This window comes from Nerophis lumbriciformis, linkage group LG22, assembly GCF_033978685.3.
Source record: "Nerophis lumbriciformis linkage group LG22, RoL_Nlum_v2.1, whole genome shotgun sequence".
In the NCBI taxonomy this organism is placed as follows: Eukaryota; Metazoa; Chordata; class Actinopteri; order Syngnathiformes; family Syngnathidae; genus Nerophis; species Nerophis lumbriciformis.
The window spans coordinates 12,822,459-12,836,802 of record NC_084569.2 but is presented as its reverse complement, the minus strand read 5'-3'; the positions used below and the strand labels follow the sequence as shown (position 1 = coordinate 12,836,802).

Sequence of the window (14,344 nt, the reverse complement as noted above, 5' to 3'; positions counted from 1 at the left end):
ACTTATCTGAGGCACTTAAGTTGGGGTCTGATCATGACTGGACGTTGATAAGACACTAAGCTCGCCCCCTTGTGGTGGAAAATTATAACAACGCTAACTTCCTTCTGCATGCTCCGATCTTCCTGAAATTTTCGACGGCGGGTCGTGGCGATGGGAATGACGTGACTGCATGCGTCATGATTCGTGGGAACCCAGAATTGCACGGCGGTACAAGGGCCCCCCCTCAGCTTCAGTTATAATTGTGATTAGGAGGTTCCTGCAGCCAAAACCAGTTGAGAACCACTGCTCCAGAGGTTCCACTTTACATTTTTGGATAGAACAAAATCTGTTATTTTTTTACTTGCTTGTTCACTTTTTGCCATAGGTCCTAAACTTTAGTACCATTTCCTACAAAACCCCCAACAAGTCAGCAGTGAGGGTGCAACATTGTCCGATCCGAAGGTGACTTGTGCTTCTGCTCTTTGCGTCAGCATCTGTGATGATGATGATGATGATGTGGATAACAGCAAAAAGACACGCTTTATTGTCAATGTCAACAAAATTTCTCCGTAAAGTTTGTATAGTTCTTGACGGCAGTGGCGCCATGGGTGGGCTTGAAGTGGATCGATATAAATAGCTGGTAAAGGACATGAGATGTGTACGTATCGTAAAGACAACGGAGAAAGGCAGTGGAGGAGGTCACAGTGACTGTCACTGCCTCTTTTTCAAAACAGAGTCTGGTTTCTCACCACTTTTTTTGTTTTTTTTTACAAACATTCTTCCATCAGTAGTTCTCCGCTCTCATCCACCCAAGTGCTCGATGGATTTGAAGTGTGTGTGAGTCCTTTTAAAGCTCTCATATCAAACAATTGTACAGCATTTTTTTTGTTCCGTCTCCTTTTGATGATCATGTTCCACCGAATGATTGTCATTAAATAAACATCACATTAATAAACCACACACACACACACGCACTTTGCAGAGAGGAAAGATGTCTGTGATGTCGAGAATTGAGCTCCTCAGTTGTTCTCAGTGTCCCAAGCTCTTATTTTGGAGAGCAGTGCGTCAAACGAAAGAGGAGAACCCCGCAGTGGGCGGCGGAGGGTTGGCGGCGCAGCCCAGGCTGCTGGGGGGTCGGTAGAGAGTGCCGTGTTGGCTGGGGGGTTCCGAGGACATCAAGGAAGGGGTGGGAGTCCGGCTTCCTTTCGGCCTGAAAAGGGTGCCCTGGCCCGGGGGCTGCACCTGGGGCTGCGGGGACGGGGCGCTCTGGGGGACTAGAGGCGGCAGAGGGGGCACGGGAGGCGGGTGGGGTCGAGACTCCTGCTCCACGAGGGGCTCGGGCTGAGAGTAGCCGTACGCCGGCGGCCGAGAGACGCCCTTGGGCTGCCTCCGCCACGAGTTGTAGTAGGTGGGGTCGCTGATGTAGTGGCTCACGAAGGAGTGCGTCTTCTGGCGGCTCTGGTCCATCTCGTACTCGCTGTCGCTGCCCTGCAGACGTGTGTTTAGGACAGACAATAAGGAACGTTACACTTTTTCACCCGCTAATGCAGTGGTTCTTAACCTGGGTTCGATCGAACCCTAGGGGCTCGGTGAGTCGGGCTCAGGGGTTCGGCGGAGGTCGAGACACACCCGACTCATCGTGTAAATAAAAACTTTTCCCTATCGGCAACTGCAGATGTCAGACTGATTTGCAGGTTTCTAATTTGTTGAGTTTATGCACTGTGTTGGTTTTCTTCTTTGAACAAGGTGATGTTCATGCATGGTTCATTTTGTACACCAGTAAAAAAAACATGGTAACACTTTAGTATGGGGAACATATTCATCATTAATTAGTTGCTTATTAACATGCAAATCAGTAACATATTGGCTCTTAACTAGTCATTATTAAAGGCCTACTGAAACCCACTACTACCGACCACGCAGTCTGATAGTTTATACATCAATGATGAAATCTTAACATTGCAACACATGCCGATACGGCCGGGTTAGCTTACTAAAGTGCAATTTTAAATTTTGCGCGAAATAACTGTCATGACTTGGTCCTGGGTGTTTGCTTTTCCGGAATGCAACGGAAAGTTGGCTCGGGCGAGACGGGAATGTAAATACATGATTTATTTAATATATCAAAATAAAGTACAAACGAAAAGCGCGCACAGTGGCGGAGAACAAACTATGAAACCAAAAGACTATAGCATTAATAAACAAAACTTACTTGGCATGGACTAAAAGGAGCAGCATGAACGATGGACATGAAATCAAGTGTCAGAAATGTGCCGAGCATAATTGTGGGATGTCACCAGACAGACAAACTGAAAACAATGAACTTAAATACTACAGACATGATTAACGAAGGCTTCACGGTGGCAGAGGGGTTAGTGCATCTGCCTCAAATTACGAAGGTCCTGAGTAGTCTTGGGTTCAATCCCGGGCTCGGGATCTTTCTGTGTGGAGTTTGCATGTTCTCCCCGTGACTGCGTGGGTTCCCTCCGGGTACTCCGGCTTCCTCCCACTTCCAAAGACATGCACCTGGGGATAAGTTGATTGGCAACACTAAATTGGCCCTAGTGTGTGAATGTGAGTGTGAATGTTGTCTGTCTATCTGTGTTGGCCCTGCGATGAGGTGGCGACTTGTCCAGGGTGTACACCGCCTTCCGCCCGATTGTAGCTGAGATAGGCTCCAGCGCCCCCCGCGACCCCAATGGGAATAAGCGGTAGAAAATGGATGGATGGATGGATGATTAACGAAAACAGGTGCATGACTCAAAACGTGAAACAGGTGCGTGACGTGACAGGTGAAAACTAATGGGTTGCTATGGTGACAAACAAGAGTGCACAATGAGTCCAAACGTGGAACAGGTGAAACTAATGGGTAATCATGGAAGCAAGACAAGGGAGTGAAAAGCCAGAAACTAAAGAGTCCAATAACTAAACAAAACATGACTAAAACAAAACATGATTACACAGACATGACAATATCCTGTTGAAAACGTCTCGGTATGATGACGCCGGCACGTGACGTCACGGATTGTAGAGGACATTTTGGGACAGCATGGTGGCCAGCTATTAAGTCGTCTGTTTTCGTCGCAAAATTCCACAGTATTCTGGACATCTGTGTTGGTGAATCTTTTGCAATTTGTTCAATGAACAATGGAGACGGCAAATAAGAAAGCTGTAGGTGGGAAGCGGTGTATTGCGGGCGGCTGCAGCAATACAAACACAGCCGGTGTTTCATTTTTTACATTCCCGAAAGATGACAGTCAAGATTTACCATTGACCTGTGGAGAACTGGGACAACAGAGACTCTTACTAGGAGGACTTTGAGTTGGATACGCAGACGCGGTACCGTGAGTACGCATACAGCTGCGGCTTCCAAACATTTGATCGCTTGCCCGTACGTGTGTGCCGCTATGTGCATGTCACGTACGTAACTTTGGGGACTTTGTGGAAGTATATGTGCTGTATTAACTTTGGGGAGGTAACGGTACTTTGGGCTGTGGGATTGAGTGTGTTGTGCAGGTGTTTGAGTTGTATTGGCGGGTTATATGGACGGGAGGGGTGAGGTGTTTGTTATGCGGGATTAATTTGTGGCATATTAAATATAAGCCTGGTTGTGTTGTGGCTAATAGAGTATATATATGTCTTGTGTTTATTTACTGTTTTAGTCATTCCCAGCTGAATATCAGGTCCCACCCGCCTCTCACAGCATCTTCCCTATCTGAATCGCTCCCACTGCCCTCTAGTCCTTCACTCTCACTTTCCTCATCCACAAATCTTTCATCCTCGCTCAAATTAATGGGGCAATCGTCGCTTTCTCGGTCCGAATCGCTCTCGCTGCTGGTGGCCATGATTGTAAACAATGTGCAGATGTGAGGAGCTCCACAACCTGTGACGTCACGCGCATATCGTCTGCTACTTCCGGTACAGGCAAGGCTTTTTTATCAGCGACCAAAAGTTGCAAACTTTATCGTCGATGTTCTCTACTAAATCCTTTCAGCAAAAATATGGCAATATCGCGAAATGATCAAGTATAGAATGGACCTGCTATCCCCGTTTAAATAAGAAAATCGCATTTCAGTAGGCCTTTAAGTACTTATTAATGCCTTATTCGGCATGGCCTTATTATAACCCTAACTCTCTAACCCTGGCCCGAACCCTCTAACCCTAACCCTAACCAAATAACTCTAAATTAAGTCTTTGTTACTTAGAATATGTTCCCCTAGTGTCCAAAAAAACTCTAAATTAAGTCTGTGTTACTTAGAATATGTTCCCCATACTAAAGTGTTACCAAAAACATATAACTTTGTCTTGAATTAAAAAAAAATATATTTTATTTTTCACTAAAGAAGGGTTCGGTGAATGCGCATATGAGACTGGTGGGGTTCGGTACCTCCAACAAGGTTAAGAACCACTGCGCTAATGGTATTTACTTCATAGTTCTGGATGTAAAAATGATGTCTACAGGTACAATTCACCACCGAAAATAGACATGTAGTCCTTTCAAGCTTGTTTTTTAATGAGTGTCAGAACATTTTGCAACGCCCACTCTCAGGCCATGTCTACCGTATTTTTCGGACTATAAGTCGCAGTTTTTTTCATAGTTTGTCCGGGGGTGCGACTTATACTCAGGAGCGATTTGTGTGTGAAATTATTAACACATTACCGTAAAATATCAAATAATATTATTTAGCTCATTCACGTAAGAGACTAGACGTATAAGATTTCAGGGGATTTAGTGATTAGGACTGACAGATTGTTTGGTAAAAGTATAGCATGTTCGATATCAGTGGTTCTTAACCTTGTTGGAGGTACCGAATCCCACCAGTTTCATTGCGCATTTACCGAACCCTTCTTTAGCGAAAAATAAAATGTTTTTTTTTTTTTTTTTTCAAATTCAAGAAAAAGTTATGTTTTTGGTAACACTTTAGTATGGGGAACATATTCTAAGTAACAAAGACTTAATTTAGAGTTTTTTGGACACTAGGGGAACATATTCTAAGTAACAAAGACTTAATTTAGAGTTATTTGGTTAGGGTTAGGGTTAGAGGGTTAGGGTTAGGGTTATAATAAGGCTATGCTGAATAAGGCATTAATAAGTACTTAATAATGACTAGTTAAGAGCCAATATGTTACTAATTTGCATGTTAATAAGTAACAAATTAATGGTGAATATGTTCTCCATACTAAAGTGTTACCATGTTTTATTACTGGTGCACAAAATGAACCATGCAAAAACATCACCTTGTTCAAAGAACAAAATCAACACAGTGCAAGAACTCACAACAAATTACACACCTGCAAATCAGTCTGACTTCTGCTGTTGCCGTATCCGTAATACGCCGATAGGGAGAATTTTTTTTTTACACGATGAGTCGGGTGTGTCTTGACCTCCGCCGAACCCCTGAGCCCGACTCACCGAACCCCTAGGCTTCGATCGAACCCAGTTTAAGAACCACTGTTCTATATGTTATAGTTATTTGAATGACTCTTACCATAATATGTTACGTTAACATACCAGGCACGTTCTCAGTTGGTTATTTATGCCTCATATAACGTACACTTATTCAGCCTGTTGTTCACTATTCTTTATTTATTTTAAATTGCCTTTCAAATGTCTATTCTTGGTGTTGGGTCTTATCAAATACATTTCCCCAAAAAAATGCGACTTATACTCCAGTGCGACTTATATGTTTTTTTTCTTCTTTATTATGCATTTTCGGCCAGTGCGACTTATACTCCGGAGCGACTTATACTCCGAAAAATACGGTACATTAGGCCGGATAACTCATTTAACTAATAAGTCTTTAGCCTAAGCCCCGTTTCAGCCAAACTAAATCATCGTTTAAGGTTCGCCTCCTTGGATAATTTTTTACACGGGTAAGTGCGCCGTGTATTTCTTGAATCTCCGGCTCTTAGCTTTGTATGGACTCATTGATCGTTTACAAACTGAGTTTGGAGAGGAAGTGACGCCAGAAAGATTGATTGATTGATTGAGACTTTTATTTGTAGATTGCACAGTACAGTACATATTCCGTACAATTGACCACTAAATGGTAACACCCAAATAAGTTTTTTAACTTGTTTAAGTCGGGGTCCACGTTAATCAATTTATGGTACAAATATATACTATCAGCATAATACAGTTATTACACAAGTTAATCATCAGAGTATATACATTGAATTATTTACATGATTTACAATGGGATGGTATGTGGAGGGGGTTAGGTTTGGTTGATATCAGCACTTCAGTCATCAACAATTACATCATCTGAGGAATGGACATTGAAACAGTATAGGTCTGACTTGGTAGGATATGTACAGCGAGCAGTGAACATAGTGAGCTCAGAAAGCATAAGAACAAGTATATGCATTTGATTATTCACATTTGATTAATTACAATCCGGGGAGGTGGGATGTGGTGGGGGGAGGGTGTTAGGTTAGGGTTATAGTTGCCTGGAGGTGTTCTTTTAGTGCAGTTTTGAAGGAGGGTCGAGATTCTTTTACACCTGTTGGGAGTGCCTTCCATATTGATGTGGCATAGAAGGAGAATGAGTTAAGACCTTTGTTAGATCGGAATCTGGGTTTAACATGGTTTGTGGAGCTCCCCCTGTCAGAAAGAACGCGCCACAGCCAGCTTCATAATAAAGCGGTTTCGTAACTCGGAGCTAACCACTGGAAAGATGGAGGCGAGTCATCCAGACATGCCCGTGTTTCTCATTCTTATACTGCTTGTGGAAATCACACATGAATACCTTAAGAGAAAGCAATTGCAGCTATTTGGGATACAACACTTCTCAGACGAATGTCGAGGTCAGCTGTGATTCTACTTACCGAAAAACTTTGTCCATCTGTCGAAGGAGAAACAATGAGAATGCGGGCTCCCGTGGATGTGATAAAAAAGTTTGCGTGTGCTTTGTTTTACCTGGCCGACGAGGGAAGACTACGGAAAAAACAACAAATGCATTTGGACTCACAAAGCAGACTGTATCAGTTATTGTCCGCCATGTATGTCGCGGACTCAACGTCTAGGTCCAGAGTATATAAAGTCACCAAAAAGGAATGGACAATGAAGGTGAAGGCAAAAGAGTGAGGAGTGTCCTGACCAGATATCTAGATCCCTACATTGATTGATGTAAAATGTTCTTTATCACATTGTTTACATTTTACGTGTCCATTAAAGATTTGATTAATGTATGATGGCTCAGGTGTGATTCACTATAATAGGGCTCCACAACACACTGGATTCCAGTTCATTGAAATACCACAACACTGGATATTGTTCAGATAAGTTACATTTAATTTAAAAACTTGGACACAAAGCAACACTGGAGGTGACTATGACGTGGGCATTTTCCACGAATGCGTATTAGGTCACATAGTCACCTCTGACCTTTGTATGTAGACTGTTGTAGCCTATTGCCACATTTATTTTAACAGTAAACCTTGCTTGCCTCACCATCAGCAGCTATTAGACTATTGTAGTCCATCACACCTGAGCCATCATACATGAATCATATCTTTAATGGACCTGTGAAAGTAATCAATGTGATAAATAACATTTTCCAAAAATCAATCTAGGGATCTAGATATCTGGTCAAGACATTGTGCTTGTAGGCTGAAACTGGCGGTCGTACTTGACGGCCGCAACCACTTCAAGGCTACACAGTAGTTAGACGTTGAGTAATCGCTCAACATACATCGCAGACAATAACTGATCGTCTGCTTTGCCAGTCCAAATGCATTCACTGTTTTCCGTAGAACTCCCTCGTCCAAGGGAGCCCACATTCTCGTTGTCTCCCCTTCGACAAATGTAGCCATGTTTAGTGGAAATCTGTGCACAAATAATTAGGGATCTTGCACTTACTGCACAGTGATGTTTGGTTGATAATGACTCGTAATGCCATTAAGGACAAATAATGATCTATGAATGTAAATACAGAGATAATTGCTCCTATTGGGCATTGCCCTCGCATTCATATAGCATGTCACTCCCAGCTGCACGTCGCAGTAGGACAGCGACTACAATGAGGGCTAATGTGTTCGTGTACGACGGCGGAGAGACGCCACCGCCTAATTGTGCTCTGAGGTACAGCAGTCCTGGCTGTGCAACACAAACAGTTAAAAGAGAGCAATTACGCCTTTGCGTGCCTGACAAGTCGCTGGCCTTTTATTGTTCTGCTGCAGCTTAACAGTTGTCGACGCATCGTTTATTTGCACAAGTGGCAGGTAAACAGTAGAAGGCTCTTTTTTTTTTCTTTTCTTCTTTGCAAAGACGGAAAAGACGAAGAACAACAAGCGTTTGAGTGTCTCTCCCGAAAGAGCAGTTTATTCAAACCGAGTTGAATGAGCAATGCTTCCGGAGTGTTCCGGCGGAAGACAAATTGATCGGGGAGATTTGGCGTGCTGTGTAGAAGAGAAGACATTTGCAGGAATCTAGTTAACTCGGTTCCTCACACATAGCGGCGCCAACTCTGGGAGCCGGTGTAACGTCTCCTGTTTGAAGCCGAACCATTAAAGATTGCTTCTCACATTAGGATTCAATGTAGGCCATAATCACTCCTTTAGAGTCAGGAGCTGCAAAAAATATTTTGTTTTAATATGGTTTCTTTAGAAGGACAAACATGACACAAACCTTCCTAATTGTTAGAAATCCCACTATTTATATTAAACATGCTTTACTGATGAGAGTATTTAGCGATCGCTGTTTTGTCCTACTAATTTTGGCGGTCCTAGAACTCCCCATAATTTGTTTTTAAGTACAACTTTCTCTGATGCTGCCACAGAAAGACATGTTTTAGACCACTCCTTTTATGCAATTGTTGATGACTGAAGTGCTGATATCAACCAAACCGCCCCCCCCCCCCCCCCTCTACATCCCACCCCCCAAACAATGTAAATAATTCAATGTGATTATCTTGTGTGATGACTGTATTATGCTGATAGTATATATTTGTACCATGAATTGATTTACGTGGACCCCGACTTAAACAGTTTGAAAAACTTATTCGGGTGTTACCATTTAGTGGTCAATTGTACGGAATATGTACTGTACTGTGCAATCTACTAATAAAAGTTTCAATCAATCAATCAAAATTGTCTCATTTTGTCCAGCAAACCTTTTATGCTGTGCGTGAATGCACAAAGCTGAGCTTTGTTTATGTTATTGACCTGTTGGAGTGCGAATCAGACATATTTTGTCACTGCATGACTGCAAGCTAATCAATGCTAACATGCTACTTAGGCTGGCTGTATGTACATATTGCATCATTATGCCTCGTTTGTAGATATATTGGAGCTCATTTAATTTCCTTTACTTATGTCCTCTGTGTGTTTAATTTTTATTTGCATCTCTCATGACTAGAGATGTCCGATAATATCGGACTGCTGATATAATCGGTCGATAAATGCTCTAAATTGTAATATCGGAAATTATCGGTATCTGTTTCAAAATTATCGGTATTAGTTTCAAAAAGTATAATTTATGACTTTTTAAAACGCCGCTGTATACACGGACGTAGGGAGAAGTACAGAGCGCCAATAAACCTTAAAGGCACTGCCTTTGCGTGCCGGCCCACTCACATAATATCAACAACTTTTCACACACACAAGTGAATGCAAGGCATACTTGGTCAACAGCCATACAAGTCACACTGAGGGTGGCCGTATAAACAACTTTAACACTGTTACAAATATGCGCCACACTGTGAACCCACACCAAACAAGAATGACAAACACATTTCAGGAGAACATCCGCACCGTAGCACAACATAAGCACAACAGAACAAATACCCAGAAACCCCTTGCAGCATTAACTCTTCCGGGATGCTACAATATACAACCCCCCGCTACCCCTTACCCCCCGAGCCCTGCCCACCTCAACCTCCGCATGCTCTCTCAGGGAGAGCATGTCCAAAATTCCAAGCTGCTGTTTTGAGGCATGTTAAAACAAATTATGCACTTTGTGACTTCAATAATGAATATGGCATTTTTTTTTCCATAACTTGAGTTAATTTATTTTGGAAAACCTTGTTACATTGTTTAATGCATCCAGCGAGGCATCACAACAAAATTAGGCATAATAATGTGTTAATTCCACGACTGTATATATCGGCATCGGTAATTAGGAGTTGGACAATATCGGAATATCGGCAAAAAAGCCATTATCGGACATCTCTACTCATGACACATTATCTGTATGTAATATTGGCTGAATTTCTGATAGTTTGTTTGTGTGCCATGTTGTTCCAGACCACAGCAAACGTTACCCAGCTCGCAAAGATTGTAATAAATAAATGAATGACGATTTCCAATGTTGTAAAAATGTGTAGAATAAAAATGACATTTCAACATTTCTGTTAAAGATTTGTGTCAGCCGACACATAGTCATTTTGATAGTAGGCTAATATAGCTAATATAGACACTAACATCATGTGATGCCTTCATTATAACACTTATATAAGGCTTTTAGCTCTTTGCAGCTCCAGATAGATTTTTTTGGGGGGGATTTTTGGTCCAATATGGCTCTTTCAACATTTTGGGTTGCCGACCCCTGGTCTAGATAGAGCCTGCGTACCACTAGAGGTACGCGTACCACAGTTTGAGAATCACTGCCATAGGAGACAAAGTGGGTTGTAAGGTGGAGGTGAGTCGTTGCCTACCTGAGAGTCTGAGATCTCGGAGGGCTTCTCAGTCAGACTGCTGCTCTCTGCTGGAATCAGGTCGTTATATTTGGCGCTCACGTCCTCGTCAGAGTAATGAAGACTTCCGGGACTTGGCCTCGGTGGCGACCTGAACCAAAGTACGAGATAGGGAGTGAGAGGTATGACAAGGCAAGCCAAAACAGAACGTCGCGTGGATATGTACGATAAGCGATATTTCTGTAATCCTTTTGGAGGCTTTTTCTTCAGATGTCTTTACGTTCTAGAAAGCTCTGTCGGTGTTGTGACTGACACCGCGGAGATGATAAATGAAAGGCAGACGTATCTTCATATTCCAGAAGAGCTCACAGTAGGGATAATAAAATACAGTGGAAAAAAAGAAAAGAAAAATGGTAACGATGTTTGCTGGACTAGTTTTATATCATTTCATGTCATGTGACAACAGAATCCATCATGAAAGAGAGGAGCAATGTATCGTCTCACTGCAATAAACAAGGGGTGTGCAAACTTTTTCCAGCGAGGGCCGCATAAATACACATTGAAGGATGCGGAGACTACAAAACCCAAAACCAGTTAAGTTGGCATTTTCAATGGTAAATAAAAACAGAATACAATGATTTGCAAATCCTTTTCAACCTATATTCAATTGAATAAACTGCAAAGACAAGATATTTAACGTTCAAACTGGAAAATTGTTATTTTTTGCAAATATTAGCTCATTTGGAATTTGATGCCTGCAACATGTTTAAAAAAAAGATGGCACGAGTGGCAAAAAAGACGGAGGAAGTTGAGGAATGCTCATCAAACACTTATTTGGAACATCCCACAGGTGAACAGGCTAATTGGGTATGAAAGCAGCTTCAATGAAATGCTCAGTCATTCACAAACAAGGATGGGGCGAGGGTCACCACTTTGTCAACAAATGTGTGAGCAACAGTTTAAGAACAACATTTCTCAACAAGCTATTTTATTAAGGAATTTAGGGATTTCATCATCTACGGTCCGTAATATCATCAAAAGGTTCAGAGAATCTGGAAAAATCTGGCTACGGCGCAACACGTCCTGTTCCTGCTAAATTGAAACTTGCGCATGGATACTCACTTTGGAATGACAAGTGAGTATCCAATCACAGTATCGTTAACATCAGGCTACCCAGATAGGCTACTGTCAACTTGTGATCTGATTGGCTATTGATATGATATGTCTATCAACAGTATGTGTTCTCAAATTCTACCGCTAACGGTCCCGATGAGTATCCAATCACAGGACGCGTAAATGTCATGTTCAACCTTAGGCCAGCTATAAGGCCTTACTGACAACAACTCCTGATCTGATTGGCTATTGCAATTATCTATCAACTGCATGTGCCCGTTCACTTACAGTGCACGGACGCCCGCCTTGTTGATTCTGAAGGCCTTGGGCAGATTTCGTAAATCCTTCATACTGACAGCCATCAGACTGTATAATGCATATGTTCCTTTTTGACTGTACTTAAATGTATAATAGACTGTATTTATGTTATTCACATGGGAATAATGCTGTATAATAGACTGTATTTATGTTATTCACATGTGAATAATGCTGTATAATAGACTGTATTTATGTTAACATGTGCATAATGCTGTATATTAGACTGTATTTATGTTATTCACATGTGAATAATGCTGTATATTAGACTGTATTTATGTTATTCACATGTGAATAATGCTGTATAATAGACTGTATTTATATTATCCACATGTGAATAATGCTGTATAATAGACTGTATTTATGTTATTCACATGTGAATAATGCTTTATAATAGACTGTATTTATGTTATTCACATGTGAATAATGCTGTAGTATTTATACTATTCACATGTGAATAATGCTGTATAATAGACTGTATTTATACTATTCACATGTGAATAATGATGTATAATAGACTGTATGTTATTCACATGTGAATAATGCTGTATAATAGACTGTATTTATGTTATTCACATGTGAATAATGCTGTATAATAGACTGCATTTATTTTATTCCCATGTGAATATTGCTGTATAATAGACTGTATTTATGTTATTCACATGTGAATAATGCTGTATAATAGTCTGTATTTATGTTATTAACATGTGCATAATGCTGTATATTAGACTGTATTTATGTTATTCACATGTGAATAATGCTGTATAATAGACTGTATTTATGTTATTCACATGTGAATAATGCTGTATAATAGACTGTATTTATATTATTCACATGTAAAAATACTGAAGTGTTTATTGTCTATTGTGAGCGAATTTCCCCCAGGGATCAATAAAGTACTTTCTATTCTATTCTATTCCAATATGTTACTAATTTGCATGTTAATAAGCAACTAATTAATGGTGAATATGTTCCCCATACTAAAGTGTTAGCAACATATCCATTGGCGTTTCTTGTAAAAATGCTCTGAAGATGCTCAGAAGTTTAGCTGTTTGCAAAAAAAACAAGGCCCTGAACACAACAATGCTATTAGTCTTCCTTTTATGAGCTCAGGTTAAGTTTAAAAAAAAAATATATATATATATATATATATATTGTCCTTCCTCAGGTCATTAAATCCATAATGTGAAGATGAGAGAAAGAATTTGCACACTTCCCTTTCTTCTTCCTCCGCTGAAATGACGATGCGTTCAAGGGTAGTTAACGTTGCATCAGATGTCCGGGGAGCCCCACAATAAGGTCAGCGAGCTATATCCTCGGTATGCTCGGTATTCCAAAAAAAAAGTAGGAGGGCTTTGAAAGACTTTGGTTGAAAGTCAAGGCAAAATATTGCATGAGCAGAGGCAGAGCAGACAAGCGTAAAAAAAGGCGGCGTTGTCAAGCGTAATATTAATACATAAAGTTGCGGCGTAATATGAAATGAGATGCGTGCAGGGACTAAATCAATGAGGACGGCGGAAAGCTTAGTAGACACAATTTGACACAACAAAGGGACATCTCCTTTAGGTTAAAGGGGATTTACTCCAGTGGGCGGACTGAGGGAAAAAAAACCTACCAATTCTGACAAGTCCGACATTAAACAGGAAGACACCCTGTGGGGGGGATCACACTACAACATACTTGGCAGTGAGCTTTGAATTATTTAAGGGGTTTTGCGTCGGTGTAGTAACTCACGCCTCGGTCCCTCGCCCTTTCATATGTACCCCCTCCTTTAACTCGGGCTTATGGGTCCACTCATTAGCAAAGAGCCTGCGTGGCGGGCTGGAACTCTTCAAAGGGCGTCTTCTCGCAGGCTTCTTGACCTCCTTGTTGGAGGGGAAAAAAAGTGAAAACAAACTCCTTTAAAAGATCTTACAGATGGTTTACACGGCAACGCTTTTAAACATAAAACCATAAACTTCTGTTGGATTTTGGATGGGTCATAGAAGTACAAAACTCCAAAACCAGTGAAGTTGGCACGTTGTGTAAATGGTAAATAAAAACAGAATACAATGATTTGCAAATCCTTTTCAACTTACATTTAATTGAATAGACTGCAAAGACAAGATATTTAATGCTCAAACTGGTAAACTTTGTAATTTAAAGCCTGCAACATGTTTCAACAAAGCTGGCACAAGTGGCAAAAAAGACTGAGCAAGTTGAGGAATGCTCATCAAACACTTATTTGGAACATCCCACAGGTGAACAGGCTAATTGGGAACAGGTGGGTGCCATGATTGGGTATAAAAGCAGCTTCCATGAAA

At 41.2% G+C, this 14,344-nt stretch overlaps 1 protein-coding gene across 2 annotated transcripts in view; it reads right to left on the bottom strand.

The window, feature by feature from the left end:
• Positions 1-348: 348 nt before the first annotated feature.
• The window catches only part of sdk2a (sidekick cell adhesion molecule 2a), a 428,423-nt gene continuing 414,427 nt past the window's right edge, over positions 349-14,344 (bottom strand). For both annotated transcript variants that reach the window (XM_061974231.1, XM_061974232.1), the window contains exons 45-46: positions 10,635-10,764; positions 349-1,467 (exon numbers count right to left, since the gene is read on the bottom strand). In XM_061974231.1, coding sequence (XP_061830215.1) covers positions 1,045-1,467; positions 10,635-10,764 — 553 coding nt within the window. In that variant the 3' untranslated portion in view covers positions 349-1,044. The remainder of the gene's footprint in view (positions 1,468-10,634; positions 10,765-14,344) is intronic.